We start from the raw sequence: 27258 nt of genomic DNA on the forward strand, positions 1-27258 counted from the left end.
TTAGACAGACTAGGCTATGATGTCACTCAGTGGCAGCTGTGGCTCATGACTGATTTCACTTTCTCAGCTGTATAATCTTCATTGTGGCTATTCGTTCTGGCACAAAAGCCACAGACAAATGTGAGAATGGCATGCTGGGATATGGTGGTATGTACTTGTAATCCCAGCACTCTGGAGGCAGAGGTAGACGATCAAAAGTTCAAGACCTGCTTGGGCTATTTAAAGCCCCCACCACAAAAAAAAAAAAAGCAAAAGAAAATGTACATGGTTATTTTCAAATAAAGCACAAAGCAGTAAACAGCCCAGCCAGTTACTTCTTGATTGTCCCCACATTGCCTTGTGCCATCAGTTTTTCTCTTTAGGCCAAGGTCAGGGCTGGGTACCTATGTTGCTGGGCAACAGGGGAAGTAGTCCTCATGGGGTCCCTCTTTGCCTGTGTCCTTGCCTGGTGAGGGGAGCAATGGACTTGGCAACTTTCTCCGGCCCTGGATCCTGAAACCCACTGCTTCTCTTTGCACCTTTTCTCCCTTTGCTTGTGTGGGTGGATCCATTTCTACTGGCTTTTGGTAACTTTTGCACATTTTGTTAAGAATAATGATAATACCCACCATCTGAGCCATCAGTTGGTTCCTTCCTACAGGTCCCTGCCCATCCTAATAAGTCTCCCTTGGGGGTTGGCATGGCTGTGTGACCAAAGGGATTGTGGGCAGTGACAAGTGCCTATTGCCTAACTCACAGACACCTGTGCATAAGTCTGTGTGCAGATGCCTGCCTGAGAAACACAGCCATGGCCCAACAGAATTTGAGGCTAAGAAACCAAGTCACCTTATAGGGCAGTCCACACGGTACTCCTTGGGGATTTCTGCTTTGAAAAAAAAAAATGTTGAAAACAGTACTAAGGTTTTGTCTATAGAGCCCTCCCACCAAAAAAAATTCTTAGTTTGACAGCTGCTTTTTTAACAGAAACAGAAAGGGGGGCAGCAAGATGGCTTAGGGGTAAAGATACCTGCTCCACTCCTGACAGCCGGGCTCGGTGGAAAGAGAGAACTGACTCCTGGAAGTTGTTCCCTGCCCCTCATGTGCATGTTGTGACAGAGCACCCCTGGAAATACCACCCACACCCCACGAAGTAAATGAAAGAAACATAGGTGTGCAATGGCACACACCTGTAATCTCAGCACTCAGGAGGCCAGGGTGGGAGGAGCAAAACTTCAAGAGCAGCCTGGTTTGTGTTGTAAGACCCTCAAAAGAAGGAAGGAAGGAAGGAAGGAAAGAAGGAAGGAAGGAAGGAAGGAAGGAGAGAGGCCGCCAATACACAGATGGCCTGTGTAGAAATCCACTTGGGGCTTAGCATCCTCCAGGCTCGGATGTTTGTCTGTGTTCTCTGGAAGTGACCGAAGTTTCTCCCTATCTTGGGACACCATTATCACAGATGTCAGCTAGAAGTGTTGACACCTGAGGAAAGGGCTCGGCCCCACATTAAGTTTGTGATCCCTGGTAGGTGGAAAAATATTCGTTCTGTGCTTTGTAGTCGCCCAGAGAGACTGGAGATCCCTTCAACTAATTTTGAGATGTTAGACATCTCTTGGAGTCTGACAAGAGTCACGGACCCGTCTCCCATGGTGCCATGATCACTGTGTAGTGGACACTTGGAGGCACTTAAAGGGCTTAGTGGCTTCAGGGTTGAGTGCCCTGCTTGTCTGCACCAGGGAGGCTGCCTCTCTAAGGGCCAGAGGGCAAATGCCTTTGCTTTTGTGGACTGCTAACAGAAAAGCCACCACAGGTGGTTCCCAGTTGGTTCTGCCTTGTTCTGTGGGTTCTCCTCTGCAGCCTCAACCAAGGTGTGTCAGAAGTCCCTGTGGGAACTCGTGTCTGTCCTGAACACGTACTGACATGTGTGGTGCTGGGGGCAGAGCTGTGGCTCCACACATGCCAGGCCAGCACTCTACCATGGAACTGCACCCAGGGGCAGGTTCTGCTTCTCCATGCCATCATTCCCTAACAATGTGCATGTTTTTCTCCTTGTGTTGAGTATGGTGAGCAACCCAACACAATTTGCACTATAGCAGAGAATCTTTTTTTTTTTTTTTTTTTTTTTATAAAACCTTGAGCAACAGTGGTTTTGTTATTGGAGAGGGTCATGCAATCAGTCCCCCATGAATACCAAGCAAGAGCCAACTATATACATAATCAATATGGCTATGTTTTGATAAAACTTGACTTACAAAGTAGGTTGCAGCAGGCCGGTGAATCCCTGAGGGCAAAGCAAGGTGTTTGTAGAAGAATTAAAAGCACATCCACAGAGGCTGGAGCGGTGAAGAGATTGGAGGAAGGTGGGATTCTCAGCCCCAACACAAGCACACTAGAACTTTCTTCGGGACAGGACACCTGGAGCTGGCTTGCCTAGGGAAATATATAGCTCCTCATCTGGCGCTGGGGGCTTTTGCTCTGATTTCCGCATATTAGGAATTGTTTCTCATCTAAATCCGTAATTTGACATTTGGTGAGTGGTCAACTTGCTGTGTCAGTTTTCCTGGCCTCCCGGGCATCTTGCCAGAGCTTTGGAGGCCAAATCCAGGCGTCTGCCCACAGTGGATTCCCAGTCAGCCAGTGAAGATTCATTCAGTCCTGCATACTGAGAGCTCTTACAGGAGCCAGGAGATGAAGGGTTTTCTTGGTCCCTTCCACACTGGCTCCCACCCTATGCTGGTGGGCAGCAAAACCATGAGCAGCGCAGCGAACTGCAGATAAACAATCTAGTCAAACGTGAGCTTCCAACCCAGATGTCCCCAAGGTGCCCTCAACAGGACATCTCGGGAAATTATTGCGAATCAAATTTTGAAGATTAAGTCTAATTAAATGCAGCAAAGATCTCATTAGTGAGAGAAAACACGTGGCCAGTGTTAGGAGACATGAGGGCCGTGTGCCGGATCCCCGCTCCTAAACTCAGACTTGACCTCTGCCTGACCCCTGCTGTCCTTCCTCTTGTCCACCTGCTGGGGTGGTGGCATCTCAGACTCAGCGCATCATGACCATAGGCCTGCTCTGTGTGTTGTCCCCGCACTGGAGTGTCCACACCTCAGGCTGAGTCAAACCCATCCTCACCCTCTTCCCTGTCTCCAGCTACTGGCAAATCCACTCCGTTCAGCCCAGCTCCTCCTCATTCTCCTCTCTGATCCACATTGACTCTCCCTCGCCAGGCAGACAGGCACCTCTGTGGTTCCTGGGCCTGCCCACTTACAGTTTCCTGAGGTCTGTCCACATACAGAAACCAGAGCAGCCAACCCCCAAACCACGTCCTCCTGATATGGTTCCTCACCTGCCCTGTACCTGGGCACCTGCCCCATAGGTTCCCCTCTTAGTCCATCTGAGCCAGACTCCGGGGTGGCCCACAGCTCTTTGCTGACCCCTTACCCCATGCTCCATTAGTCCTCTGCTCCCTCTTTGGTCACCCATCCCTAACCCTAGGGCCTCTGCCACCATCACACACACACACACACACACACACACACACACACCACACACACCACACACACACCACACACCACACACACACACACACACACACACACACACACACACACACACGCCACCATCACACACACACACCACCATCTCACACACACACACACACACACACACACACACACACACACACACTAAAACAGACCTAGCACCACGGGGGACATGGAGACACAATGATAGGCAAATGAACACCTAAGTCTATTCCCTCTTTTCTGAAAACAGTGTCCTACCTTGGTATTGTGTGATGAAGTCACCTCCATTATCCAGCATGGTCTTGGACCCCCAAATAAAGTCAGGATCTTCAACCTTGCCTCACTGATCCAAATGCCAAACTCAGCCTCCCTTTCACTTGGAGTTTTTCCCTGGTGGCCTTGTCACCTCCTTGTTTTAGGCACTTACGAATTACTTTAAGAGGCAGCAGGTCAGCAGCACCCAGGGATGGCTCAGCCAGCTGCTAAAAACCCTGTGACCCCCTGTGGGGGGTTCTCCACACTCTGGCCACATTGCCGGTGCCTTTGACTAGAGTGAACCTAGCATGTGCTTCAGGGCAGTTTCAGTCCCTGATCCTTTTTGCCCTTCTCTCCTGCCAGGTTGTTCCTGGTCATAGAGTATGTCAATGGGGGAGACCTCATGTTCCACATGCAGAGGCAGAGGAAGCTTCCAGAGGAGCACGCCAGGTGGGTCCAGATCCATGGAGAACATGGCCCAGGGGACCGTCCTCAGGCCAGCAGGGAAAAGAGGGCAATGAAATGGGGACAGAAGGTGGCAGAGGGGAGATTTTGCTGGGGTGTAAGGAATTCCAGAACCTCGAGGGGATTCTAGGAACTTTGTGCCCGGGCTGGCCCCTCCCCAGACGTTTAGCAGAAGCCCCTCACCCAGGAGGGCAGGCTCTCCGGGCTGTTTTGTTTTCAGTCATGACATCTTGGCTTTGTCCCTTTCTCTGTAAGCTCCACCCTCCCTTGGTGGTAGAGCACAGCAGGCCTTTACTAATGTCAGGAGAGAATTCACGTGTTCTGCTTCTGGCCTTGCATGGTGCTATCCAGCTGGTGCATCCCCCTGCAGCCCCGGCCTTGCACGAAGGCTTGGGGAGATTTAAATGTGGACGGCGCCTTCTTGCTTACCTTAGCTTTCCCCATGTAGTTCTGTACATCACCCAGGTCCCCTCTGGGGAAAGTGGGCAAAAGCAGCAACCATTTACCGCCTGTCCACTTGCTTTTTATGAAAACCGGAGGTAAAATTAACACAGTGTTAATGTTAGCATTTCAGCCACTTTAAGTATATAGTTCAGTGCCATGGAGCTGATCACACCGCTGTACAAACCACTACTACACACAGAGCCTCTTTGTCCCCTCACACTGGAACTGTACCCTGTGAATCCCCAGCCCTGGGCACCTCCCTCCGTCTGATTCCAGAGATCCACCCCCCTCCCAGTGGAATCTTGGATTATCTGTCTTTTTATATGTTTGACTTTGATATGATGTCTTCTTCATGACTCACTATGCAGCCAGTCAGAAGTCCTTTCCTTTGAAAGGCTGAATGATATTTTGTTCTACTGATAGGTCACACTCTCCCCCTGTCCCCATTGCTCCTCTCTGTCTTCTTCAGTTTGCTGTGTTTCCTAGACTGGCCTCAGACCTGCAGTCACGAGCCACTCTGCCCTACCCACGCTTCCTTTATCCACTTACCCATTGGTGCTGGCTTCCACATTTTAGCTTTTGTGAGTAAGGTTGCTTTGGGCATACGAATTAAGACCCTGCTTCCAATTCTTTTTTTTTTTTCTTTCAGTTTTTTAAATTAGCATACAAAGTAATAGATTTCATAATTCCATTTTCACATCTTCCTTGTTCTTCTTGGTCTTCCTCTACAATCTCCAACCCTGGGCATGTGTGCATTGGTGGAGTTGTTTAACATGTGTTCTTTCTATTTTTCATTGTTTGTTTGTTTGTTCTGGCACTGGGGCCATACTTGCATAAGCCAGGTTGGTCCCAGTTTTCATGTTTTGAGGGGCACATTCTTCGTTCCCGCCAGTGAATGGTACATGGGGCTCCCTTTCCCATGTCCTTGTCACCCACTCCTCCTGTGTCAAGTAGCCATTCTGGTGGGCAGGAGGTGGAATCTCACTATAATTTAAGTCTGCATTTCCCTGTGACCGGGACATGCGGTGGGGCTCCATGTGTACCAGCTCCTGGCTGGCTGGCTGCCACTGTCCCTCTGCTCACTGCAGAATGTCCCCCACCTCAGGTTCTATGCTGCTGAGATCTGCATTGCTCTCAACTTCCTACACGAGAGAGGGATCATCTACCGGGACCTGAAACTGGACAACGTCCTACTTGATGCTGACGGACACATTAAGCTGACGGACTACGGCATGTGCAAGGTGCCTGCCCCACCCATCCCCCACCTTGCCCGTCTGCCCTTGGCTGGGGCACAGCCCATTGGTGACCATACTCAGGCAGCCCTGCCTGTAACCATCCGTGTCAGTGTCCCTGGAGGCCTCCTCGGGAACACCACCGCATGTGAGATTCACCCTCCTGATAACTCTGTCCTCACAGGAAGGCCTAGGCCCTGGTGATACGACAAGCACCTTCTGTGGAACCCCGAACTATATTGCCCCCGAAATCCTTCGAGGAGAAGAGTACGGTGAGTACAAGGCCTGTAGGAGGTAGATGTAAGTGGACACCTTCCAGAAGTCACCTGTAGTGAGATACCCACCCTGCCAGCATCTGAAGCACTGGTTCATGCCCGTTTGGTTGTGGTCACAGGTGAGGACGTGGTGGATATCTCACTACAGTCACCCCCACCTGGTGATGGTCTCTCAGAGCAGGAACCTGCCCGGCCCACCCCTACAAGGGCCCTGGCACAATAGGCAGGGTGAGATCCATGACCATGTCACACCCAAAGACAATACACAGTGTCCCTTGGTGTTTTTCCCAGAATCAGGTTACCCCTAGAATACCTTCTCAGACCCACCAGGTGACCCTGAACAACTTTGTTCCTCTCGCTGAGGAGCCATAAGGGTGGGGAGGAGGACAAGGAGCATGGCCAGAGTCAGGTCACAGTACCCCAGCTTGATGGCCACTGGCCCAGCATGTGTGGAAGAAACAAGGTGTCCTTGGGAATGGTAGAAGTGCCTCAGTCTGTATCCAAAGCAGTGGGTGACATGGGAAACATGTAGACACAGTGTTAAATGTCTGCTCCTCCTCTTTCTCTGGGTGGAAACGGTCATATGCATCCATGTGTGGGGGTGGGGTGGCACACACATGTCCATGTGATGGAGGAGGGTATATATAGCATGCAGTGAGTGTGTGTCTCTGTGTGTGCATTTGTTTATTCTGCACACAGTTTCATTGCTTATGTTGTGGGTGTGTGCTTATGCACACACCCACTTTTGTGTCCTAGTGTTTTCTGTCATGCAGGTGGGATAACAGACATGTGCCGTCTGTCCCTGACTCATGATGGTGGCTTCAGTGACATACACCTTCACATGTGCGGCAGGCAGCCTGAGTGGGCCACTGACCCACGAGAATAACTGGGCCCCTGGAAGCTACTTCAGTTGAAGTTGTTCAGTAACCAGAGAGGGGAAGATGGCAGGTTGGAGCTAGAAACCAGTTTAGAACCAGCCAGGATTCTATGTGTGATGGAGCAGATGAACTGTTCAGAGGCCATAGGGATGGTCAGGCTTTCTAGGACAGAGCTGAAGGCTTGTGTTCCCTCCTGCTGCATGAAAAAACTTGGCATTTGGACATTGAAAAAAGAAAGGAGGGAGGGAGGGAAAAGGAAGGAAGGAAGGAAGATTAGAGAAGGCAGAAAAAACTATAGGAAAGTATTTTTGTTGTTTTGTTTTGTTTTTTTCCAGACAGGGTTTCTCTGTGGCTTTGGAGGCTGTGCTAGAACTCACTCTGTAGACCAGGGTGGTCTCGAACTCACAGAGATCTGTCTCCCAGGTGCTGGGATTAAAGGCGTGCGCCATCAATGCCCGGTGAAAGTAATTTCTTATCTCAGAGGAGTGGGTTCTGGCTGGTTCTGTTTGGGCAGCACTGGGGGGTTAAAGAGCTTTGCACGAGGCCGGGCGTTGGTGGCACACGCCTTTAATCCCAGCACTCGGGAGGCAGAGGCAGGCGGATCTCTGTGAGTTCGAGAACAGCCCAGTCTACAAGAGCTAGTTCCAAGACAGTCTCCAAAGCCACAGAGAACCCTGTCTCAAAAAAAAAAAAAAAAAGAGAGAGAGAGAGAGCTTTGCACGAGTGAGAGAAGTGCTCTACCACTGAGCTAAGTTCCTCAGTGTGAAGGAGGCTTTGTACTTTAAACGAAAACAAGAAAAAGGCCAGTTATGGTGGCATGCACTCTAGAGGCTGAGGCAGGAGGGTCACGGATTGAAGGCCAGTGGGACCCTGTCCCTAATAATAATGATGATAAATAATAGAATAGGAAGATGATGATAAGAACAAAGCAGGGTCCACTCTTGGATCCATCCCGCCTGTCTGCGTAGCAACCCCAGCAGAGCTGAAGGGCCTCATAACAGCCTGGGTAACCCACAGTGCAGGTGGAAGGGTCACAGCCACACACCAGTTCTGCAGCTTCTAAAGAAACAGGCGCCCAGCACAGTAAGTGAGGGGCAGTCCGGCCACCAGGGGAGACAGATGCCAACTCCCTTTGACACATTCACATTCACAGACTAAGTGTGTCAGCTTCCCAGCCGCCACCTGCCTAGTGACAGATGACCACCTGCTTTTCCCCAGGGTTCAGCGTGGACTGGTGGGCGCTGGGCGTCCTCATGTTTGAGATGATGGCTGGGCGTTCCCCCTTTGATATCATCACAGACAACCCTGACATGAACACTGAAGACTACCTTTTCCAAGGTTGGTGGCTCCACTCCCTCCTTGCCTCTGCATGTTTTGTTTTGTTTTGTTTTTTCTTCTTCCCTACTTATAGGTGAGATGGAAGGCATTGTCCCGGCCTCAGAACCAACACTATCACACGCAAACCACATTCTCTGGCGGCAGAGAACGTGAAGTGAGGGTGACCATAGTCCACCATAAGTCACCTAGAAAGAGAATGCCCTGATTTAGCCAGAGCCCCCTTCTGCGGTGCCTGGTACATTTCCCGTAGTCTCTGGGGCAGGTTCCCCTCCTTACTCCTGGTTCGTAGAGTTAATGGCTCACTCAGGGCTGTCCCTCAGCGCCCTCTGGTGACCCATGTGTGGAGGTCTCCCCATGCCTGTAACCAAAAGGTAGGGAATGTGTAAGGAGCTGCTGGTTCACACGTAGTTTCGCAATATGTGCCACCACCAGTATGCCACCAGGAAGTTCCGAGAAGGACCCAGAAGGCTTCTGGAACAGGAAGGGGTTCCAGAGCTACAAGTCTGAGCTCTGTCTTAGAAATGGTATTCAGGCTAGGTGTGGGTCACATGGCCTTGTAATGCCAGCTAATCTTGTCAGGAGGATGACAAGAATGTCTGAGGTTCAAGGTCAGGAGTTCAAGGTGAACAGGATACATTAGCAAGACTCTGTCCCCCACCCCACTCCCCAAGAAAGAACAGAGTCCAGGGGCCCTGTGGGCAGCCGGGAAGAGTGAATGAACGTTGCCAAGGGGTCGTCTCACCTGGCTCCTGTCCACACAGTTATCCTGGAAAAGCCAATCCGGATCCCCCGCTTCCTGTCTGTCAAGGCCTCACACGTGTTGAAAGGATTTTTAAATAAGGTATGCCCTGGCTGTGGTGACAGAGTATCTCTGTTGTGTCCCTCTGAAATGGAGTGGGTGGGCAGAGTCCCTCCCCCGAAGTGGTTTATCCTCAGCTGCTGGCTGTCCCGTACAGGTTCGGTCGTACGCTTCGGCACCTGGGCTCTGTGTTCTGTGAGTTTAATTTCTTTAGAGGCTTTATTTATTATTATTTATGCACATTGGTATTTTGCCATGGGTGTCCAGCTCCCCTGGAACAGGAGTTACAGACAGTTTCGAACTGCCATGTGGGTGCTGGGAATTGAATCCAAGTCCTCTGGAAGAGCAGTCAGTGCTCCTAACCAAAAGAATGAGGGTCCAAAGTTTGCTTTTTTTGGCTTTTTGAGATAAGGTTTCTCTGTGTGGCCTTGGCTAGAACTTGTAGAACTTGACCTAGATCTGGCTCTTTAGACCAGGCTGGCCTGGAACTGGCAGAGATCCGTCTGCCTCTGCCTCCTAAAACAATGCGTGCCACCACCGCCCGATGAGTCTAATCGTTATTGATACTTAGCAAAACAAGCAATGAGAAAGTAACCCTTTGGGGAAGGAATCCCAACAGAGGGAAGGTCACAACCAGCTGGACAGGAGAGCAGCTGGAGACAGCGAGCTCTCGTAGGGGAAGCTGGGTCATCCTGTTGGATAGAGGCCGAACCAAGGGTTTCCTTGGGAATCCTGACTCACTCGTATTTGAATTCTGTCCCCCAGGATCCCAAAGAGAGGCTTGGCTGCCGGCCGCAGACTGGGTTTTCCGACATCAAGTCCCATGCCTTCTTCCGCAGCATAGACTGGGACCTGGTAAGCCTCAAGCGTCAGTCGCACCCATCCTGTGAGGTGGGCTGGTCTCATGGAAAGAGTGGGTGCCTGGTAAATGGTGTCTGGGCCCCAAGGGCATTTTCTTGAGTGTTGTGGTTGGGTCCAGACCCCATCTGTCCTCTCACTAGTTACTGACAGGAGAGCAAGCACAGGCTTCCAGGTTCTGAGTTGAGTCCATTCGTAGTATTAGGAGAAAAAAAAAAGTTTGTTTCAAAATAAATGATTGGAAAGTTACTAAAATGTCACCTATAAAATACTCCCTTTTAGCAGGCGGTGGTGGCGCATGCCTTTAATCCCTAGCACTCGAGAGAGGCAGAGGCAGGCAGATCTCTTGTGTGTTGGAGGCCAGCTTGGTCTACAAAAGAGAGTTCCAAGACAGCCAGGGCTGTTACACAGAGAAACCCTGTCTCAAAAAACCAAACAAACAAAAACCAAATACGCTCTTTTGAGGGAAAATATCAAGGTTAGCCCATAGAGTAAATCAGGAAATTGCCCACCTCTGGGACACTGGGCACCTTCCTCCCTGACCCCACCCTGACCTTCCCAGACGGTCCCCAGCCAGCACTGATGTCACATCCCATCTCCAGGGAAGAGCGGGGTTTTGTCAGAGAACTGGTCACTTGTTTTTTTTTGTTTTTTTGGGTTTTTTTGTGTTTTTTTTTTTTTCAAGACAGGGTTTCTCTGTGTAGCCCTCGCTATCCTGGAACTCTCTTTCTCTGTTGACCAGCCTGGCTTCAAACTCAGAGATCCGCCTACCCCTGCCTCCCAAGTGCTGGGATTAAAGGTGTGCACCACCATCGCCTAGCACAGCCAGTCACGTTTTATTCACAGGACTGTTTGTGTCTAGGGTGCTATGAGGAACGGGAAGGGGCCAAGCTGCAGGGGACAGCAAGTGATCAGGACAGAAGATGCCCCCACAACCCATGGCCCTTCTGGAGCCTCACAATCAGAACACTTGTTCTCTCCCTTGTTCAGGTGTAAATATCGATTTAGTGTGTAGAGCACTGACACTGTTTGTTTGTTTTTCAAGACAGGGTTTTTCTGTGTAGCTCTGTAGACCAGGTTGGCCTCGAACTCATAGAGATCTGCCTGCCTCTGCCTCCCGAGTGCTGGGATTAATGGAAGTCAGAGGACAACTTTCAAGAGTTAGTTCTCTCCTTCCACCACATAGGTCTAGAGGAACAAACTCAGGTTACAGTGTTGACAGTAAGAGCTGTTACCTGCTGAACCGTCTCACCGCACTTGATACTTAAGAGACAATTCTGTCCGTTTTTAATAATTTTCTAGCTCTGGTAGCATCAGAGAGAAGCAGTAGGTTTCTTTCTAACTCGGTTCTTCACAATGTAGCCATACCTGGCCTGGCCCAAGCCCAATAGTGGCAGCTTCACCCACAGGCTCACCACCTACCCCAGTCTTTGAAACCTGTCACCCCCACTCCAAAGACACTGAGTCGTGTATTGACCTGAGTTGTGTATAGATCCATGAGTGGAGTACAGGGAGAGTTCTACGTTCTCTCCCAACCACTCTCCTCACTCACTGCTCCTCCTCTGAGCCTGCCTCACTGGAGTCCAACCCCTCTGAGCCTGTAGGATCTGAGTTCTTCCTCTGCCCCTGCCCCTGGGCTCCCACGTGGCATCAGTAGCAGCCAGGCCCTCCTCATCTCCAATCACTGTTGCCTCACCATAAGTGAGCAGATATGATATAAATAGTGTCTAATTTCAGCCCAGCTGTCTCCAGGCTGGCCAGCCAAGTAGTTCTGAGCAGCAAGAAGAGTTGAGGGAGGTCTTCCACACACGGCACAATCGTTTTTCATATATCTTGTGGGCCTGAGCCATTATCACAGAATCTCTCCTCCTCAGCCCAGGACACTCATCCTGTGGGTCGTCACACCCACCTTACCGGTCCCCTTCCCTGGCCACGCCTACGTGTGTTCTGTCTGGCAAATTGACTTGCAACTCTGCCTTGAAAGGAGGCCCATCCAGTGGGTGGCCTTGCATTCTGGCATCCTTTACTTGGTGAAGCATCTTCAAGACTCATCCTTGTGGTGGTGAGATGCATGCCACATGCCTTCATGGCTGCCTGATATTGCATTGCAAGGATAGATCATATGTTTGTCCACTCATGCACTGATGGTCACCTGGTTGGGGCCCACCTTCTGGTTTTTAGGTTGTTTTACAGCTTGCATAGTCTGTCTGTTGAGACTCATGTCTAGTTTTGTTGGGGACATTGCTCTAAGTGAGCCACTGTTGAGACGGTCACTTGGTGTCCCACCTCCTGAGGGGCTGTACCCTGGGACTTCTTGGGACCAAATAAGCACAATACCAACTTCAGTGATTGCTTCAGGACTGTTCATCCGAGATGGGAGCTCAGGCCCAGGGGTATCACAGCGTAACTCAGGATGCTGGTTCTGGTGCTGTGAGGAAGGAGATAGATGTGGCAGTTAGAGGAATTGGAACTGGTCCCTGATATGAGCCACTGTGACAGCATTGGAGAGGCTACTAATTCCAGCCCTCCCCCTTGCTGACCCAGCATGGCCCCTGTCCCTGTCAACACCATCAGTGCAGCCAAGGTGGTAACTGGTGTGTCCACGTTCTTGGGCCTGGGGCCACCTATGCCATTCATCTAAGATTTGCACAAAGCCAGCCGACATTGGTCTCGTTCAGGGCTCATAGGCTATATGGCACTATTGTGTGTTGTCTGTTTGAAACAAAGGGGGCCAGGCTTGTCCCTGTCCCCCACCCCCGCTTTTTATTTTCCTTGTGGGCTTGGGTTTCAAGAGACAGAAATGACAGCCAAGCCCCTGTAACTTAAGACTCTGGGACACCTGAGCTGAGGAGATCTAGGATCTGGGGTGGCTTGTTTATGGGATGAGGACCCTTTAAGTAGCCAGCTAGACTGGCAGGAACCAGCCCACCACACATACCTCCTCCCTCCAACTAGCACTGTTCCTATGGCACCTTCTGTTCTAATGTCCCTCAGACCATCCTCCATCCTGGGTGCCATGGGGCAGAGGACATCACGACAAGCTCAAGTAGGCTTAAAAGTGGCTGCCCTTAGAGACGGGGTGGGGAGCTTCCACCTGAATCCTGGGCTTCTGCTTCAGACAAGTCCAGTGGAGTGGCCTTGATAATGGGAGTGACTATAGACACAAATGAGACCCTCTTCTGGGGACAGAGATACAGCCTTCCTGCCCACCCCAGCGGCTGACCTGAGAACTTCTGTCTGCATGACACACTATATACCTGGTAGTGACCTTGTGCCACTGGAGCCTTTAAGCCTCCACTCTGCAGGCTCACAGCCGGGCTTGGTGCTCAGGGTCCTCCCCTGGGCCTTAGCCATTGGCTCCTCTCCCATGCCCCTCCACTGCTCTAGAGAAAGCGTAGGGTCAAAAGGGAGCACAGGGGAGGCCTGTGGGGGTCAGTCTTCCTGCCCCTCCTCTGGGATGGGAGGGTAGGAACATATGTTCCACCAAGCACACAAAATCCACCATGGGCCATCCGGCACATGCTTCCCTGCCAAGTCTCCACCAGAAGGTTTGCATATTAGCATAAAGGCCACGGGAAAGTTGTTGGACACGGTCCCAGGCAGAGATGTGATTGGTCAGCAGATCGGTTCTGAAAGAAATGGGTCCATACAGCAAAGTCCTGGCTCCTTCGGAAGCTTAGCTAAGGCGCCATACCCCAAGGGTCTGTCCACGGACCCTCCGTGTCTGGTGCCCCATCAGACATGGTTTGAAAGCACGTCAGATCTGTAAGATAGATATCTTTCCAAATGGTCCCAATCTCTGACCCATCATGAACTGTAGAGAGCTAAAGCGGCCATCTGGGCAGCTACCACCTGCTGCCAAACCTACCTCGTTCCAGGTTGCTAGCAGGTGCCGTGGCAAAGCCACCCTGAGGAGTGAGTCAGACTGTGGCTAAAGCAAGCTCGCTTGACATTGTCGAGAGCTGACAGGAAGTTGATGGCCTCTGCTCCTTCCCCCCTACCCCCGCCCCCTGTCAAGCAAATTAAATAGGCCCAGGATCAATCAGTGGGTGAAGGTACTTGCCACCACGCTGACAGCCGGGGTTAGATTTCCAGGGTGTCTATGTCTCCCGAAAGTTGTCCTCTGACCTCCACACGCGTGCCTCGGCTCGTGCATAGCCACTCATGTGCACACAGATAAATGGAATTTTTTTTTAAAAAAAAGTTTAAACAAAAGACTCGAGAGAGGAAAGCAAGTAGGAGGGCCAGCTGTCACAAAACTTTCTGGTTTCCCAGGCAACCTGTGGAAGCAAGAGGAAAGGATGAGTCCTTGGTCATTGCATGTGCCTGTGACCAGGAGAGAAAGGACAGGATAAAGGCCCACTCTTAGAAGGCCCAGGCACAGGGCTCCAGAGACAAACAGGCAGTTGTGGGAACCCTGGCCAGGTGGAGGCTTCATAAATGGGGTCACAATGGCCACTAGCCCCCAGGCACACCTCCTCCCCACCCTTTAGACTGAACAGGGCCTGCTACCCTCACAGCCCAGGACCAGTCTTCAGAAGGCAAAAGTGGCAACACTGTCCTGGCCTTTGGGGCATTTCTTTGCTTGGATGCCAAGAGTCAGAACAGCCGGTGCTATCCGTGTACTCTCTGCTAATCTCCCTGCCCACAGCAGTTCTGGGAACCGACTCCCAACTGTCCCTCTGCGCTGCTGGCTAGCATATTCAGAACAGACCCCACTGTGCGCTCTGGAGTTACTCCAGGGGCTGCCTGCCGCGGTGCTGCCATCTCCCTCCCTTCGGCAAGATCTCATCCTGTACCCACCTGTGCTGCCGTGGCCATCTTTTTCTGTTTAGAAGTGGACCCTCTAGTCAGGCAGGGATGCCCAGCGGTCAGAAGGAACTCTGGTGTCACCACATGGCACCAGGATGGCATGTATCAAGGAGTCTTCCTTCGTTCCCACAGTCACCCCCTTTATGCCTGGTAACACAGCCAATTCTAGACAGCTAAGTATGTCCCTAAAACCACTGGGAACTGCTGGGCTGTGGCACTGGATATCTTCTAGATTCTGTGCTTTAAGGTAAAAAAACATCAACCCAAAAACCAAAAAAAAAAAAGGGGGGGGCATCCAAATCGCAGGCATGCTGAAATGCTGAGCTTCCCACTGTATTTCGTGGTTTATGTTCATACAAAGAACTGAAGCAGGCGGAGGGGATGCTCAGCGCCCATCTGACACTCCCTTGTCAATATTCTCAGCTGGAAAAGAAGCAGGCCCTGCCTCCCTTCCAGCCCCAGATCACAGATGACTATGGCCTGGACAACTTTGATACGCAGTTCACCAGCGAGCCCGTGCAGCTGACTCCAGATGACGAGTAAGTCCTAAGCAGGGCACTGCAAGGCTCAAGACATCCTGGCCTGCCCCCACAAATGTCACAGTGGAACATGTCCTGAGTAGCCCAGCTCCACAGGCAGACCGGTGCATGGCCTCATGCCTGGGTCCCTGCTTCTGCAGTGCGGGAAGGATGGTGCCTGAGGGAGGGACACAGCCGCTTCTATTCACCCCTTTCCTGTGCTTCTAGGGACGTCATAAAGAGGATCGACCAGTCTGAATTTGAAGGCTTTGAGTACATCAATCCGCTTCTGCTCTCTGCTGAGGAGTCCGTGTGAGGCCATGATCGTCTCTGTTGTGGACACGCCTGTGAATGACCCTGTCACTTTACCCTTAACCACAGCATATGCATGCCAGGCTGGGCACGAGGCTCCGAGCAGCCAGGGAGGGATGCTGGCCACTGAGACCGCAGAAGGGGCATCCAACGGGCACTTCTGGACAGAGCAGTCTCTTGTGTCCAGGCCCCAGAGGCCGGCTTTGTGCTGGAGAAATCGCTTCCTGTGCCCATGGCAGCCCTACCAGAGGGCAAGACAGTCACGTCGTTTTGAAGGTGCACATTTTCCACAGAGACAGAACTCGATGCACTGGCCTGCTCCAGGAAAGTTAGAGTGTAAAATGCCCTGAGGAATAAAATGTACCGATGATGTCGAAGCTTCCTCTGATGCCTTTTTTCTGAGTGGCACCCGCCTGCCGTCCCCAACGCAGCCCCCACTTGAGGAGGAGCTGCGTTTTCCGAGCAGGCAGAAAGTAGGCAGGGGACGGGCACCCAAGTGCCTGCAGGGATGCACTGCAACAAGAATTGTTACAGATTCGGAACGCTTTCTAAATCCCGGTAAGTTCTGTTGTTAATATTTAACAAGTATTTTCATGCAGCTAGCCATGACAGTCCAAGGCTGAAGTGACATCCTGGCCAGGTTGGTGGCACTGTTCCCACCAGCCCTTTGGACTCTGATTGGGGGAGAAACTGGATTACAGAGATTCTAAAACATTGTTCACCAAAGCACCAGTAAACCAAATAAATAGGTAAATAAATAAAAAAGGGAAAATAATTGAAAACTAAATCCGCACAAAATATATTTCTGAAAACACTAGCCAGTGCCTCCAAGATGTCTTGTGTTATACATTAGATTTTTGGAAAATATTTTTATCACTAATGTTCCAGATTAGAAAATTTAAAGACACACCCGTGTGATGGACCCTAGCCTTAAAGCGACAGAATACCCATAATCCCGTACTCTTCCTGAGGAAGCATGTCCGCTTCCACAACTGTTGTGCTCAGCCATGCTCCTCCTCCTCCTCCTTAGATTAGAGGCAGTTTGGGAGGCCAACCCGGGGCTTTCTGGAAAGAAGTTAGCTAAGTCCTCAGCAGGTCAGGTGCGGCAGGAGCCATCACTTAAGTACCTTGGTAGTGGACAGGAAATAGAGTAGCTGTGCCGCAGTGACTGAGCACGCCCTAGGTCCACCCAAGCCAGGCTGGCCCGTGTGATAAACATGCTACATAGCCCAACCCTGCCAGAAATGAGACCTGGAGTCTCCATGTGAGGCAGGGTGGAGTTCAGCCTCCTGTCTCAGTTGCTTCATGCCTTGGGGCTGGCGACCCTGTCGAAAATCAGAGTTAGAGAAAATGAAATTTTTGAGGCGCTGTTGCAGTGCTGTGCCCTGTGGCTGCCCACAGCCCTCGCCCCAATACACTCAGGTTTCTCGGGCCATTGCCATGTCTGGCACTGAACACATCAGAGCCACACCCAGGTCCATGGTGCTGGGACAGAACAGGCAGCCCAGGCTTCTGACATCATACCCCACCCAAGTCTAGGCTTCTGGGCGGCTCTGTAACGCATCTGGAACATGGACACATTTTAACCAGCACTCCCAGTGTCCACCAGTAAGACTTGTCCCCAGCGACTGGTCAAAAAAAAAAAAAAAAAATGCAAAGAGCCTAAGAGCCAATTTTTGGGCCTCCCAGGGGTGTCCAGCCCAGCCTGGGGGACATTCAGGTAGCTGGAGCCCCAGTCTGAGGGCCGTGCAGTCACACCTGCCTATGAGCCAAGCTGCTAAGATGAAGAGCCCACAAATGGTCCAAGAGCAAATCGGCTCCTGCAAGCTCCTTTCCTCCCAGTGTGCTGCCCAGGGACAGCAACAACTCCTTTGCCCAAACATCACAGGGGCCCGTGGTTTGTTAGAAATGGGGGTGTTTATTTGGATACTGCCCTATTGCCAAATGACTTGCTGGTAACTGATTTGGCTGCTCATGTACAAATGTGTGAATAACATTGTGTCCACCGGAAGGGGAGATTTTATATACACTAATTTGTTTTATAAATTAAAGAAAGTGAAGGATGTACCGAACTGTGACTTGAGGGGGGTGGGGGTGGGAAATACCCTAACGTTTGCAAACGGCTCCAGGCAAGACAGTGTGTCTTTTGAAAATGGTTCACGAACACTGGTGACTTTCATGATTGTAAAGCAGTAACCATAACCATGTGGTTTTGTACAATTGGTCAGTGGAGCCCATCGCTGGCTGGCGTTCCTTCTGTGGATGATGTTCTCGCCCTCCACGGCCAAGGTCGTTCGTATTCTTGCACATCTATTAAAGACTTTGATGAAAATGCCCTTATTGTTATTGTGTTTGAAGTAGGTGTTTGGTGAAAGCAAAGGATCCCCCCCCTGCCCCGTTTTCCTAAGAGTCCCTTCCTAGAATACATTTAGGCTCACGACACAAAACAAAGACCATGTGTCCCACATACATGCCACTGCCACCATCCTGGGAAATGAGTCCATCCTCACGGGGAAGATTCCCCGTGACACGCCCTCATTCCTCCTGATGTTCCACTATAGTGTCAGGCTCCACCACCACCTCCATCCCCTCGGCTCTCCCCAGCTCTGTGCTGTCTCTGTAGTTTTACTTTCTCAGGTTATAGCTTTGGGGTTGCAGTTAGAACAGGGCCAGCCCCACCAGATTAGGAATTTCTGGAAACCTTGAAGAATATAATTTTGGGGTTATCTGAGAGCATGTTTTCAAAGACTGGCGTGAGTCTCACTAAACCAGGAGAGAAGAGGTCCCAGTAAATACCATCTAGCCACTCATATCAGAGTCCCCCCCCCCATTCCCTGGCATACACTTCAGGACCTCTGAGTCAGCCATCAGCATCCCAGGATCTCCAACCTGCAGGTAGCCTGTGAGAGACTCTTCAGCCCCTGTGACCAGGGAGTGAAGGCGAGGATGTAATTATAGGGACCCAAGATAAATGATAGATAAATGAGTGGGTGTTTATTGGGGACACAGAAAAATACTGCTGTAGGGTTTCCCTGCTCTTCCTACTGGATCTGCTGACCCACCAGAAAAGAGCCTACCAAAACAGTCGCCATGTAGGACACCAGAGGACAGGTCTGGACCCTCCTCTGGTAAGATAAGACCATGTGGAAATACTTAGGAAAATAGAGATGGGTTAATAATTAAGACAGAGCTAGCCAGTAAGAAGTCCTAGTCATCGGTCAATAGCTTTATAACTAATCTAGCGTTTGTGTGTTCATTTGGGGCTCAAGAGCCTTGGGACCTGCTGGGCCAGAAAATTCATGCTTATAAGGGAGTTCTTTCTCATCTGCCTGTACGCATCTCTTGGCTCCCCTCTAAGAGAACCCTAACAGCAGCCTTTTCATCTGGCAACACAGTTAGTTTGGGGCAGTTTGACTGTTTTAAAGGGTTGCTGGGCATTGCACCCAGTCAGGCCTTACACATCAGGTGAGTCTTCACCAACTACTACACTGTGCCATGGCCCCTTCACATTTTCCTACGGTTCACATGAAACCCTGTTTGTCTTTGAGACAGGGTCTCTTGTAGTCCAGGTTGACCTTGAATTTACTGTGTCGGAGAGGCTGAGCATGAACTCCTGACCCTTCACCTGCTGAGAGTCCAGATGTGTGCCACCGTACCCAACTCATTGAAGTTATTTTTTAAAGGAAAATACAGATTTTTCTGGTTATCTCAGACTTTCAAACCATGCCTGTCCCCAAACCCCAAATGTACCAACATTTCTTTCCATAGACAAGAATGTCAGGCATGAATGAGCTGAGGAGTGGACACTTGGAAGGTAGTGACAGGAAAATCAAGTTGTTCTCAGCCACACAGTGAGTTAAAAAACACAAAGTGGGCAGGATGCCAGTTCCTAAGCAGGTATCAGAGCCACTATCTAGAATCTGCACTAAATAGCACAAGAAGAAAACAACCTGAATTTGCTTTTGCCCCATTTATGACAAGATAGGCCCCATATCTCTCCCTTAAATTCTCTTCTTCAGGAACCACTTTTGGTGTGAAGTGAAATGGCTTCGAGCCCCATCCCTTAGCAGTAAGTTTGCAGAGACTCAACGTGCTGTGCAAGTCATCTCTCGTTGCCAGGACACATTCCTTGCCCCACACTGTCTGGCTAGAACCAGGGGTTGGCTCAGGCTGAGCAAATGCTGTACCACCAATACACTCCCAGGCCTAGATAGACAACATACTTCCATCTTAGTCCTGGAAACCAAGGAGCCAACAAAAAGCGTTCATGTGGACACTAGGGTTCCTGTCTCCCAAGGCCCCTTCAGTAAATAACACTAATCCCCTAAGGATGCTTCACCCCCATGACCTGTCACCTCCCAAGGGTTCCATCTACACATCATTGTCATGAGGGGTGAGGACCTCAACACAGTAATTGAGAGATTAAGCTTTTAGTCTGCAGCATTGTTTCTGAATGGAGAAGTGAGTGCTTCAGTGGTTTGGACAACCTGCTCTTGCAAAGGACCCGAGTTTGGTTTCCAGCAGTTCAAGGCTGCCTGTTACTACAGCTCCAGGGTGTCTGACACCCTCCTCTGCCTCCATGGGCAACTACATTCAGATGCACACGCCCACACACAAATACATATGATTACCTTTATTTTTTAATGTCTGTGAAATGTAATTCAGCATATCACTCTTGCACAGGAGAAAGTACTGTCTGTGTACAAATGTTTACTTGGGTAGAGATACCCAATTCTGCCTTGTGACAGATCCTGGCTCTCCTGCCTGGGTGGGGTTCTTCTTGCTATGGCAGAATACTTGATGAAAGCAACTTAAGATTTATTCTGGCTCACGGTTGAAGGTATAGTCCATTGTGGCAGGGAAGGCACAGTAGCAAAAGCAGCTGTAGCTGTGGTGGCAGGTGAGAAGTACATCACAGCCCCAATCGGGAAGCTGCTTAATTTCTCTCTTTTTTCCCTTTTCAATCAGTGAGACCCTAGACCACAGAATGGTACCATCCACATTCAAGGTGGTTCTTCCTTTCTCAGTTAATCTCTGGAAACAGTTTCACAGACACACCCTGCGGTCTGTCTCCTAGGTGATTCCATACCCAGTTAAGCTGACAATGAAACAAACCATCATAGAGGACCTACTGCTGTCTGCACCACAGTGATCAGCATTATGCCCAATGCCCATGAACAAAACCAGAAGGAACCTGTGCTCAGGTGTCCACACGAAGACACGTCTCAGCAGTCACATCCCTGTCAGCATGTACGCTGGAAGGAGGAGACAGGAGAGGCATCCTGCAGCTCACCACACGACGTCTTCCGTGCTTTCAGCCAAGCACTGAGCAAGGTGACTATCCACATCCATCTGGGCCAGCCTGCAAGGGAGAAGAAACAGTCAGTCATAAGGCCTCCTAGGAGAGTGCTGGACACAGGAAGGGTAACTCCACATATTTCTAAACCACTGAGAAGAGTCCTAGACTCTTCCATGGCTGGTCAGTTGGAGGAAATGGTAAGTAAGGTTCACCAGGACCTTAGTAGGTTGAACTAGGCCTTCCCTGTTACCTGAGAACCCTTCTTTACACCAGAGTCTTAGTCCTACAGACTCCTACCCTGACCAATGTCTGAGAAGCTCCCATCTCTTCTGTTGGCTCACTCATACTGGCCCCAAAGACCTTCTGCCAGCAAGATGGCAAAGTGACTTAAGCACTTGCTGCCAAACCTGATGGCCTAAATTCAATCTCTGGAATCCACATAATAAAAGAAAAGAACCAACTCCTGAAAGTTAGTTTTCCTCTGACTTGACTCATTGTGGTATGTGCATACATACACACACACACACACATACGTAACTTAAGTTTACAAAAAAGCTAAATGTGATGGCACATGCCTTTCTTTAATCCCACCACTCCAGAAGCAGAAGCAGGTGGATCTCTGTGAGTTCAAAGACCACTTGGTCTACACAGTGAGTTCCAGGATGGACAGGACTACATAGTGAGACCATGTTTCAAAAAACAAACAAAAAGCCCATTTCAGGCAGAGATCAGAGGGAAGGTAGAGACTCCACATTGGCCTAGAGGTCCAGTGCAGGCCCTCCTCAAGCCCCATACCTGTCTACAGCAGCTCGGGCTTATAGGTATCAGGTACATCCATCAGCCAACACAAAGGGCAGTTCTCATAAAAGCCCAGCTCACTGAGCCTCCCAGAAGAAATACACATGAAGATAAGAGTCTGTATCTTCCAAGAGGGACTGTAATTCCAGCCTAGGAATGTTTTCTTTTGGGGGGTTGTTTGTTTGACAGAAGGTCTTCTATACAGCCTTGGCTGTCTTAAAACTATGTTGACCAGGCTGGCCTTGAACTCACAGAGATCCACCTGCCTCTGCCTCCCAAGTGCTGGGATTAAAGGTGTGAGCCACCATGCCCTGCTAGGGGATGTTTTCTTGAGGTGGAAGAACCAAACCCCACCAAGTAAGATTCAATCTTCTGGCCTCTGGCACTGCATTTCTGGAAGGCTCACATAGTGCCTGCACCTCAGGAGTCCTGCACCTCAGGAGTCCTGCACCTCAGGAGTCCTGCGCCTGAGGCCCCGGGAAGGGCATCACAATAGAGAACAAGGGTAGTGTATTACCTGGCCTTCCACCTAACTTCATCTGACCATCAGAGGAAGGAGGTGAGGAGGTGGTTGGTCAGGAGAGCTTCCAGGACTTGATGGAGGCCATGTGGCCACCAACCTATTAGAGTGGCCATCCCTTACATATCACCACCAGCAGACATGCCCCCAGACTGGCCAACATTTGTCTCCGCTGCTCAAAGGGCCCTGCTTCCTTCCTGGCACCCCACAGCCTTCCATCCTCAGACAGCAACCCACCAAGCACCACTTCTCCCTCAGATTCTCTGCCTTTTGTGCTCCTGAGCCCTGTGCATGTGACCCCACAGTGAGTCCCCTTCCCCAGACCAATGTCAGACAGTCCCATCTCAGTCTGTTAGAGCAGGGCCACTATCCCCTGCTGAAGAACAAACCCAGAAACGCTGTGACTCACTGCAATGCCCTCTGTCTCTCCCAGCAGCCAGCTCAGCTTGTATGTGCTGAACCAGTGAATGTGCCCACAGAAGTCCTGAGGTGAAACCCCTCCGGTCATGAGGACCCTCTGGATATCCTGCTGGCCAACCAGATACCCATTACCTTCCCTCACAGGCATCCCAGGCCTTGGCCTGCTCACCGCATCCTACCTGACCCACACCCAGAATGGAAGCAGATTTCCCCTAAGATTTACAACAGAGGATAGGAAGCAAGGCCCCTCCCTCACCTGGTTCCTAGGTCCTGTGACTTTCAATGGCTCTCGAACTTGGCAGTCCCCAGTAAATGGTCTCTGAAGCCCCTGAGAGCCCTCAGCCAATCTAACCACAGTATTAACACTTCCCTCCCTCCAACTTTCTGCAAGGCACCTCAAGGTTCTGTGTGGACCTCAGCCATCTGTTGGGAGTTTCCAGGCAGAGTCCCCCAAGTGGGTTCTCAGGGATTCCTCCAGATACTACTCCACAACAAGAGAGCTGTTTCTGTAGAACTCATTTCACAGCTGGGCTTCTGCTAACTCCCAGACACAGCTGAGCCCCAGCTAGAGCTAACCAACACAGATCTGCCAGAATCTGAATATAAACAAACTATTAGAGTCACGACCATGAGTTAAGCATGGCACACACCTGTCATCCCAGCTACTCTGAAGGCTGAGCAAGAAGACTGTTCAGAGGTTCAAGGCCTAGGTTACATATTGAAATAAAAGGGCAGGAGGACAGAGGCAGGTGGATCTCTGTGAGTTCAAGACCAGCCTGGTCTACAAGAGCTAGTTCCAGGACAGGCTCCAAAGCCACAGAGAAACCCTGTCTTGAAAAAACAAAAAAAAAAGGCGGGGGCAGGAGGACACACGAGAGACGGGGGAGGGAGAGAGGGAGAGAGAGAGAGAGAGAGAGAGAATCACAACCACCAGGTCTCACTGTGTCAGTAAAGACTAGGGTTTTGGCATCCCCAGCTGGTGGACAGTCTCACCAGTTGCCTATCTGACACAAGAATATCAGAAAATACAGTGGTTTCCCTATCTGTGGGTCCTGCATCTGCATATTCAAACAACCACAGATAAAAAGTACTTTTAAAAAGCAGTGACTGTACTAAATATAAACAGACTCGCCCTTGTCATTATTCCCTAAGCAATACATAAAGCCACCTAGAGATGTAGGGTTTATGAAGTAACAACTGTGTTTATGTAAAAAAAAAAAAAAAAAAAAAAAAACACCTGAGCATCTACAGACTGGTACACTAGGAGTACCGGACCCAGTCCCCAGTAGTGAGAGACATCTGTATGAAGTATTTGAATATAGCAGCAAGATCTTCTCAGACAAAGAACACTGTATGCATGTCAGCCTAGTAGCTAAATCCTGTCACATTTAGGAATAAGATAGTGCACCACATGGCTCAGACAGTGCTGAAGGAAAGAAAAACTGGTATGGTCCTCCCTGAGGGGTGTCCCCAGGCTCACTTGTGCCAGCTCAGGTGGGCAGCAATGTCTGCACAGACTGCCCTCAGAGAACAGTATGACCACTCAGTCTGGGTCTAGCTGTCCAATTGACCTGCCCAAGGCCAGTCTGCCTCCTTGCCTAGGTCTTGCCCATTGTAACATCACCCCTGCCACCTAAGCCCCAGAACATCCTGCGTTGGAACAGGAATGAAAGGGAGTTCCTTCAAGGGCATGGGACATACGTTCCCCAAAGCCAGCCTGATAATGTGGCTGCCACCCTAAGGGGTGAGTCTAGCCCAGTACATCCCAGCTGCTCTACCTTGCTGATACCTACTTTGGAAAAATCAAGGCACTTTGCCAAGCCTTCCTACGGCCACTTGAAAGGTACCAATGGGCAGAGCTTCCGGCTTCAATGTTCAGGAGTCTTTTCTTAGACAACACAGACAAAAAGCCCTCCTGAAACAAGAAGGGAGTGGGAACCCTGGCAAGCTCTTATGGGCTCTGCGAGAACAAATTTCCCAAAAGGGTTCCCAACCCCAGCTTCTGCCCCTGGGTCTCTTCATAAGATAAGAAGATGGAGATGTCAACTTTACAAACCACTCACTACCACATAAATAGGACCCCACTTGGGGACAACCACAACCTGACTCAAGCCAGCCCACACTCAACACCCCTTTGTCTGAGCTATGTGGGTAGTAGAGATAGTTGTTGCTGAGGGCTGGGATTGGGGCTCCTCCCAAATTCATAAAGGCTCGATTCTGCTAAAAAGCTCGATTTTGGAGGCCGGGGAAATGGTTCCATTGATAAAGTACCTGCTGTGCAAAAATTACCCATGTAAAAGGCAAGTATGTATATGCAACCCAGGTCCTGGGGTGGCAGGAGAGATGGGGTGGGGTGGGGGATCCCTGGAGCTCATTGGCCAGCCAGCCTAGCCAAACCAGTGAGTTTCAGGTTCAGTGAGAGACTCTCTCAAATAATAAGGCGGGAAGTGATCAAGAAAAATGCTTGACCTGGCTTGCACACAAACAATAATAAGCACATTTTGTTTTGTTTTTTTGAGACAGGGCCTCTACATACCATCTAAAACATATGCCTAGCAACAGTGGGCTCAATTTCTACAAGTTTCTTAAGTAGCCAAAGCTAACCAAATGTGGTGGTGGTACATTCCTGAAACACCAGCACTTGGGAGGCCGAAGCAAGAGCATCACCAAGAGTCAGAAAAGGCTTGGAAGATGGCTCAGCAAGTAAAAGCACCTGTTGCCAATCCTCAACACCTAAATTCAATCCCTAGGACTCACACAGTTTAAAAGGCAAAAACAGACTTCAAGTTTTCCTCTGACTTCCACATGCAAGCATGCCATAGCACATATGTAAATATGTTTAATTTAAATATTAGCTAAATAAACCTGGTGGTGGAGGCCCACACAATTAATCCCAACACTGAGGAGTCAGAGGCCAGCAGATCTCTGTGAGTTTGAGGCCAGCCTGGTCTACAGAGCAAATTCCAGGACAGGCGAGGGGCTATACAGAGAAACCCTGTCTCAAAACAAAATAGTTTTAAAAAAAGGCCGGCGTCACATCCAGGCACTCTCTCAGCCTCCCAAGCAGGAAGGAGGTTTTACAAAGGGCTAAGTCTTGAGCCTGAGGTCAGGGGTGGCACACTCACGTGGGATCAAATGCCTTCTGGCACAATGGGCAGCTCAGCAACGCAGGTGGACTATGCACAGACACACACTCTTGGGTGCCAGGAGTCTGAGTAGAATCTGGTGCAGGACATGCTCTCAGGGGTGGAGTAGGTGACTCCAGGGAGCCTCCAGTCCCGTGGAACAACCGGTAAGAGTTTCCAGAGACACCAAGGGCAGGTGGAAAAGGCGTCCAGGAAAAGGTCTTGGATCCCACAGTAAAGACCTCAGGAGCCACAGTGGGCTCTGGGTCAGGCAGTGACTCCTGAAAAACAGATGCCCATGAGGTCATGGCCATCCACACCGTGACCTCCCCCAGAGCCTGAGAACACCCTCTCCCGGGCCATCGCCCTTTAGTGCTTCTGGACACACCTGGCTGGGAAAAGCAGGCAGTGGTGGCAATGGCTGACTGTTCGGGGTCAAATCCACGTTCCAGCTCACACTGCTCCGCAGCAGAGCAGCCCAGGGCTCGCTCTTACTGCCTTCCAAGAGAAACCAGGGGCGGCAGTTGGGGGCCCTGAGGAGCACAAGAGGTATCAGCCAGGGGATCCATGGCGCAGGGTCCCGAGAAAGGGGTTCCACAAGGGAGGTCACGAGGGGTTCTACAGTGAGGGGTAGGAAGACTTGGGTGGGCGGGGGCAGCAGGAGTAGACAGTGGGGTATTGAGGGAGAGAGTCCCAAGTGGGGGATCAGGGGTGCGGTTGACGTGGGAGGGTAAGTGGACTCTAAGGGAAACGGAGCCTGGGGCTGCGCAGGGAGAGGCCAGATAGGCTACGGAAAGAGGGGTGGCGGGGGTGGGGGAAACCGCAGGGTTGGGGCGGAAGAAGCGACCGCGCCCGGAGAAAGGCGGAGCGTGGCTGGTGGCAGGCCTCACGGTTGCGGGGTGCAAGCGTGCAAGGAACCCCGCAAACCGTTACCTACACGGGAAAGTCGCGGCACCCCCATTGTCCCCACCGCCTACCCAAACCCCCTGCACCCCCACCCTCTCCGCCCCACCCGCCTCACCCGCCCCCTGCGGGCGGCCTGCGGCGGCTCAGCCTCCCCCGCAGCCTCTGCTCCTCCTCCATCCTTCTCCCAAGAGCCTCCGGCGGAAGTGAGACGTACAACTCGACCCGCCCTCCGGCCCGGACCAGCTCCCGCGGCCTCCAGACCCCCACTACCCACTGTGCCAAGTGCCATCTCCCCTTTGTGACACTTGGACACTAAGGCGCAGGGATCCTAGTCTTTGGGGACCCTAGGCTACCGCCTTGAGGGACAGGCGGGACAGGGTGGAGCTGCCCTCCAGCTTGCAGGGATGCGAGGCTGGTCCCAGCCGAGTCTGTGCAGGCAGCTCTGGAGCCTGTGTTCCCTTGTGTTAAACACGTGCGGACAGCTAGCTGTCAGGCCTGCCCCAGCAA

At 50.9% G+C, this 27258-nt stretch overlaps 2 protein-coding genes across 5 annotated transcripts in view; one reads left to right on the forward strand and one right to left on the reverse strand.

The window, feature by feature from the left end:
* LOC100756860 (protein kinase C zeta type) overlaps window positions 1-18018 on the forward strand; it is a 48691-nt gene extending 30673 nt beyond the window's left edge. The window contains exons 9-16 of the mRNA XM_035440149.1: window positions 4116-4202; window positions 5767-5902; window positions 6078-6165; window positions 8265-8384; window positions 9146-9225; window positions 9949-10038; window positions 15277-15392; window positions 15600-18018. Coding sequence (XP_035296040.1) covers window positions 4116-4202; window positions 5767-5902; window positions 6078-6165; window positions 8265-8384; window positions 9146-9225; window positions 9949-10038; window positions 15277-15392; window positions 15600-15687 — 805 coding nt within the window. The 3' untranslated portion in view covers window positions 15688-18018. The remainder of the gene's footprint in view (window positions 1-4115; window positions 4203-5766; window positions 5903-6077; window positions 6166-8264; window positions 8385-9145; window positions 9226-9948; window positions 10039-15276; window positions 15393-15599) is intronic.
* Faap20 (FA core complex associated protein 20) lies at window positions 11306-27023 on the reverse strand. Of its 4 annotated transcripts, none has more exons than XR_004768080.1 (5): window positions 26867-27023; window positions 26234-26378; window positions 25846-26126; window positions 20878-21045; window positions 11306-12469 (listed from the first exon to the last, which is right to left on the reverse strand). XR_004768080.1 is itself a non-coding variant. In XM_027398514.2 (4 exons), the coding sequence occupies exons 1-4, from the start codon at window positions 26926-26928 to the stop codon at window positions 20973-20975; spliced, it is 561 nt and encodes a 186-aa protein (XP_027254315.1). In that variant the 5' UTR covers window positions 26929-27023; the 3' UTR covers window positions 20302-20972. The 4 variants fall into 4 exon arrangements, 1 of the variants encoding a protein (XP_027254315.1); XR_004768078.1 differs by lacking the exon at window positions 11306-12469 and adding an exon at window positions 15166-16029; XR_004768079.1 differs by lacking the exon at window positions 11306-12469 and adding an exon at window positions 17861-18003.
* Between the last annotated feature and the right edge of the window lie 235 nt (window positions 27024-27258).

The sequence above is a fragment of the Cricetulus griseus genome, chromosome 2, assembly GCF_003668045.3.
Source record: "Cricetulus griseus strain 17A/GY chromosome 2, alternate assembly CriGri-PICRH-1.0, whole genome shotgun sequence".
Taxonomy (NCBI): Eukaryota; Metazoa; Chordata; class Mammalia; order Rodentia; family Cricetidae; genus Cricetulus; species Cricetulus griseus.

Coding starts and splice junctions, on each gene's coding strand:
- Faap20 (XM_027398514.2), bottom strand. CDS start 26,928: ATGGAGGAGGAGCAGAGGCTGCGGGGGAGGCTGAGCCGCCGCAGGCCG. Junction 26,379..26,866: donor AGGCCGCCCGCAGGGGGCGG/GTGAGGCGGGTG, acceptor TGTGCTCCTCAG/GGCCCCCAACTGCCGCCCCT. Junction 26,127..26,233: donor TGCCTGCTTTTCCCAGCCAG/GTGTGTCCAGAA, acceptor TCTGTTTTTCAG/GAGTCACTGCCTGACCCAGA.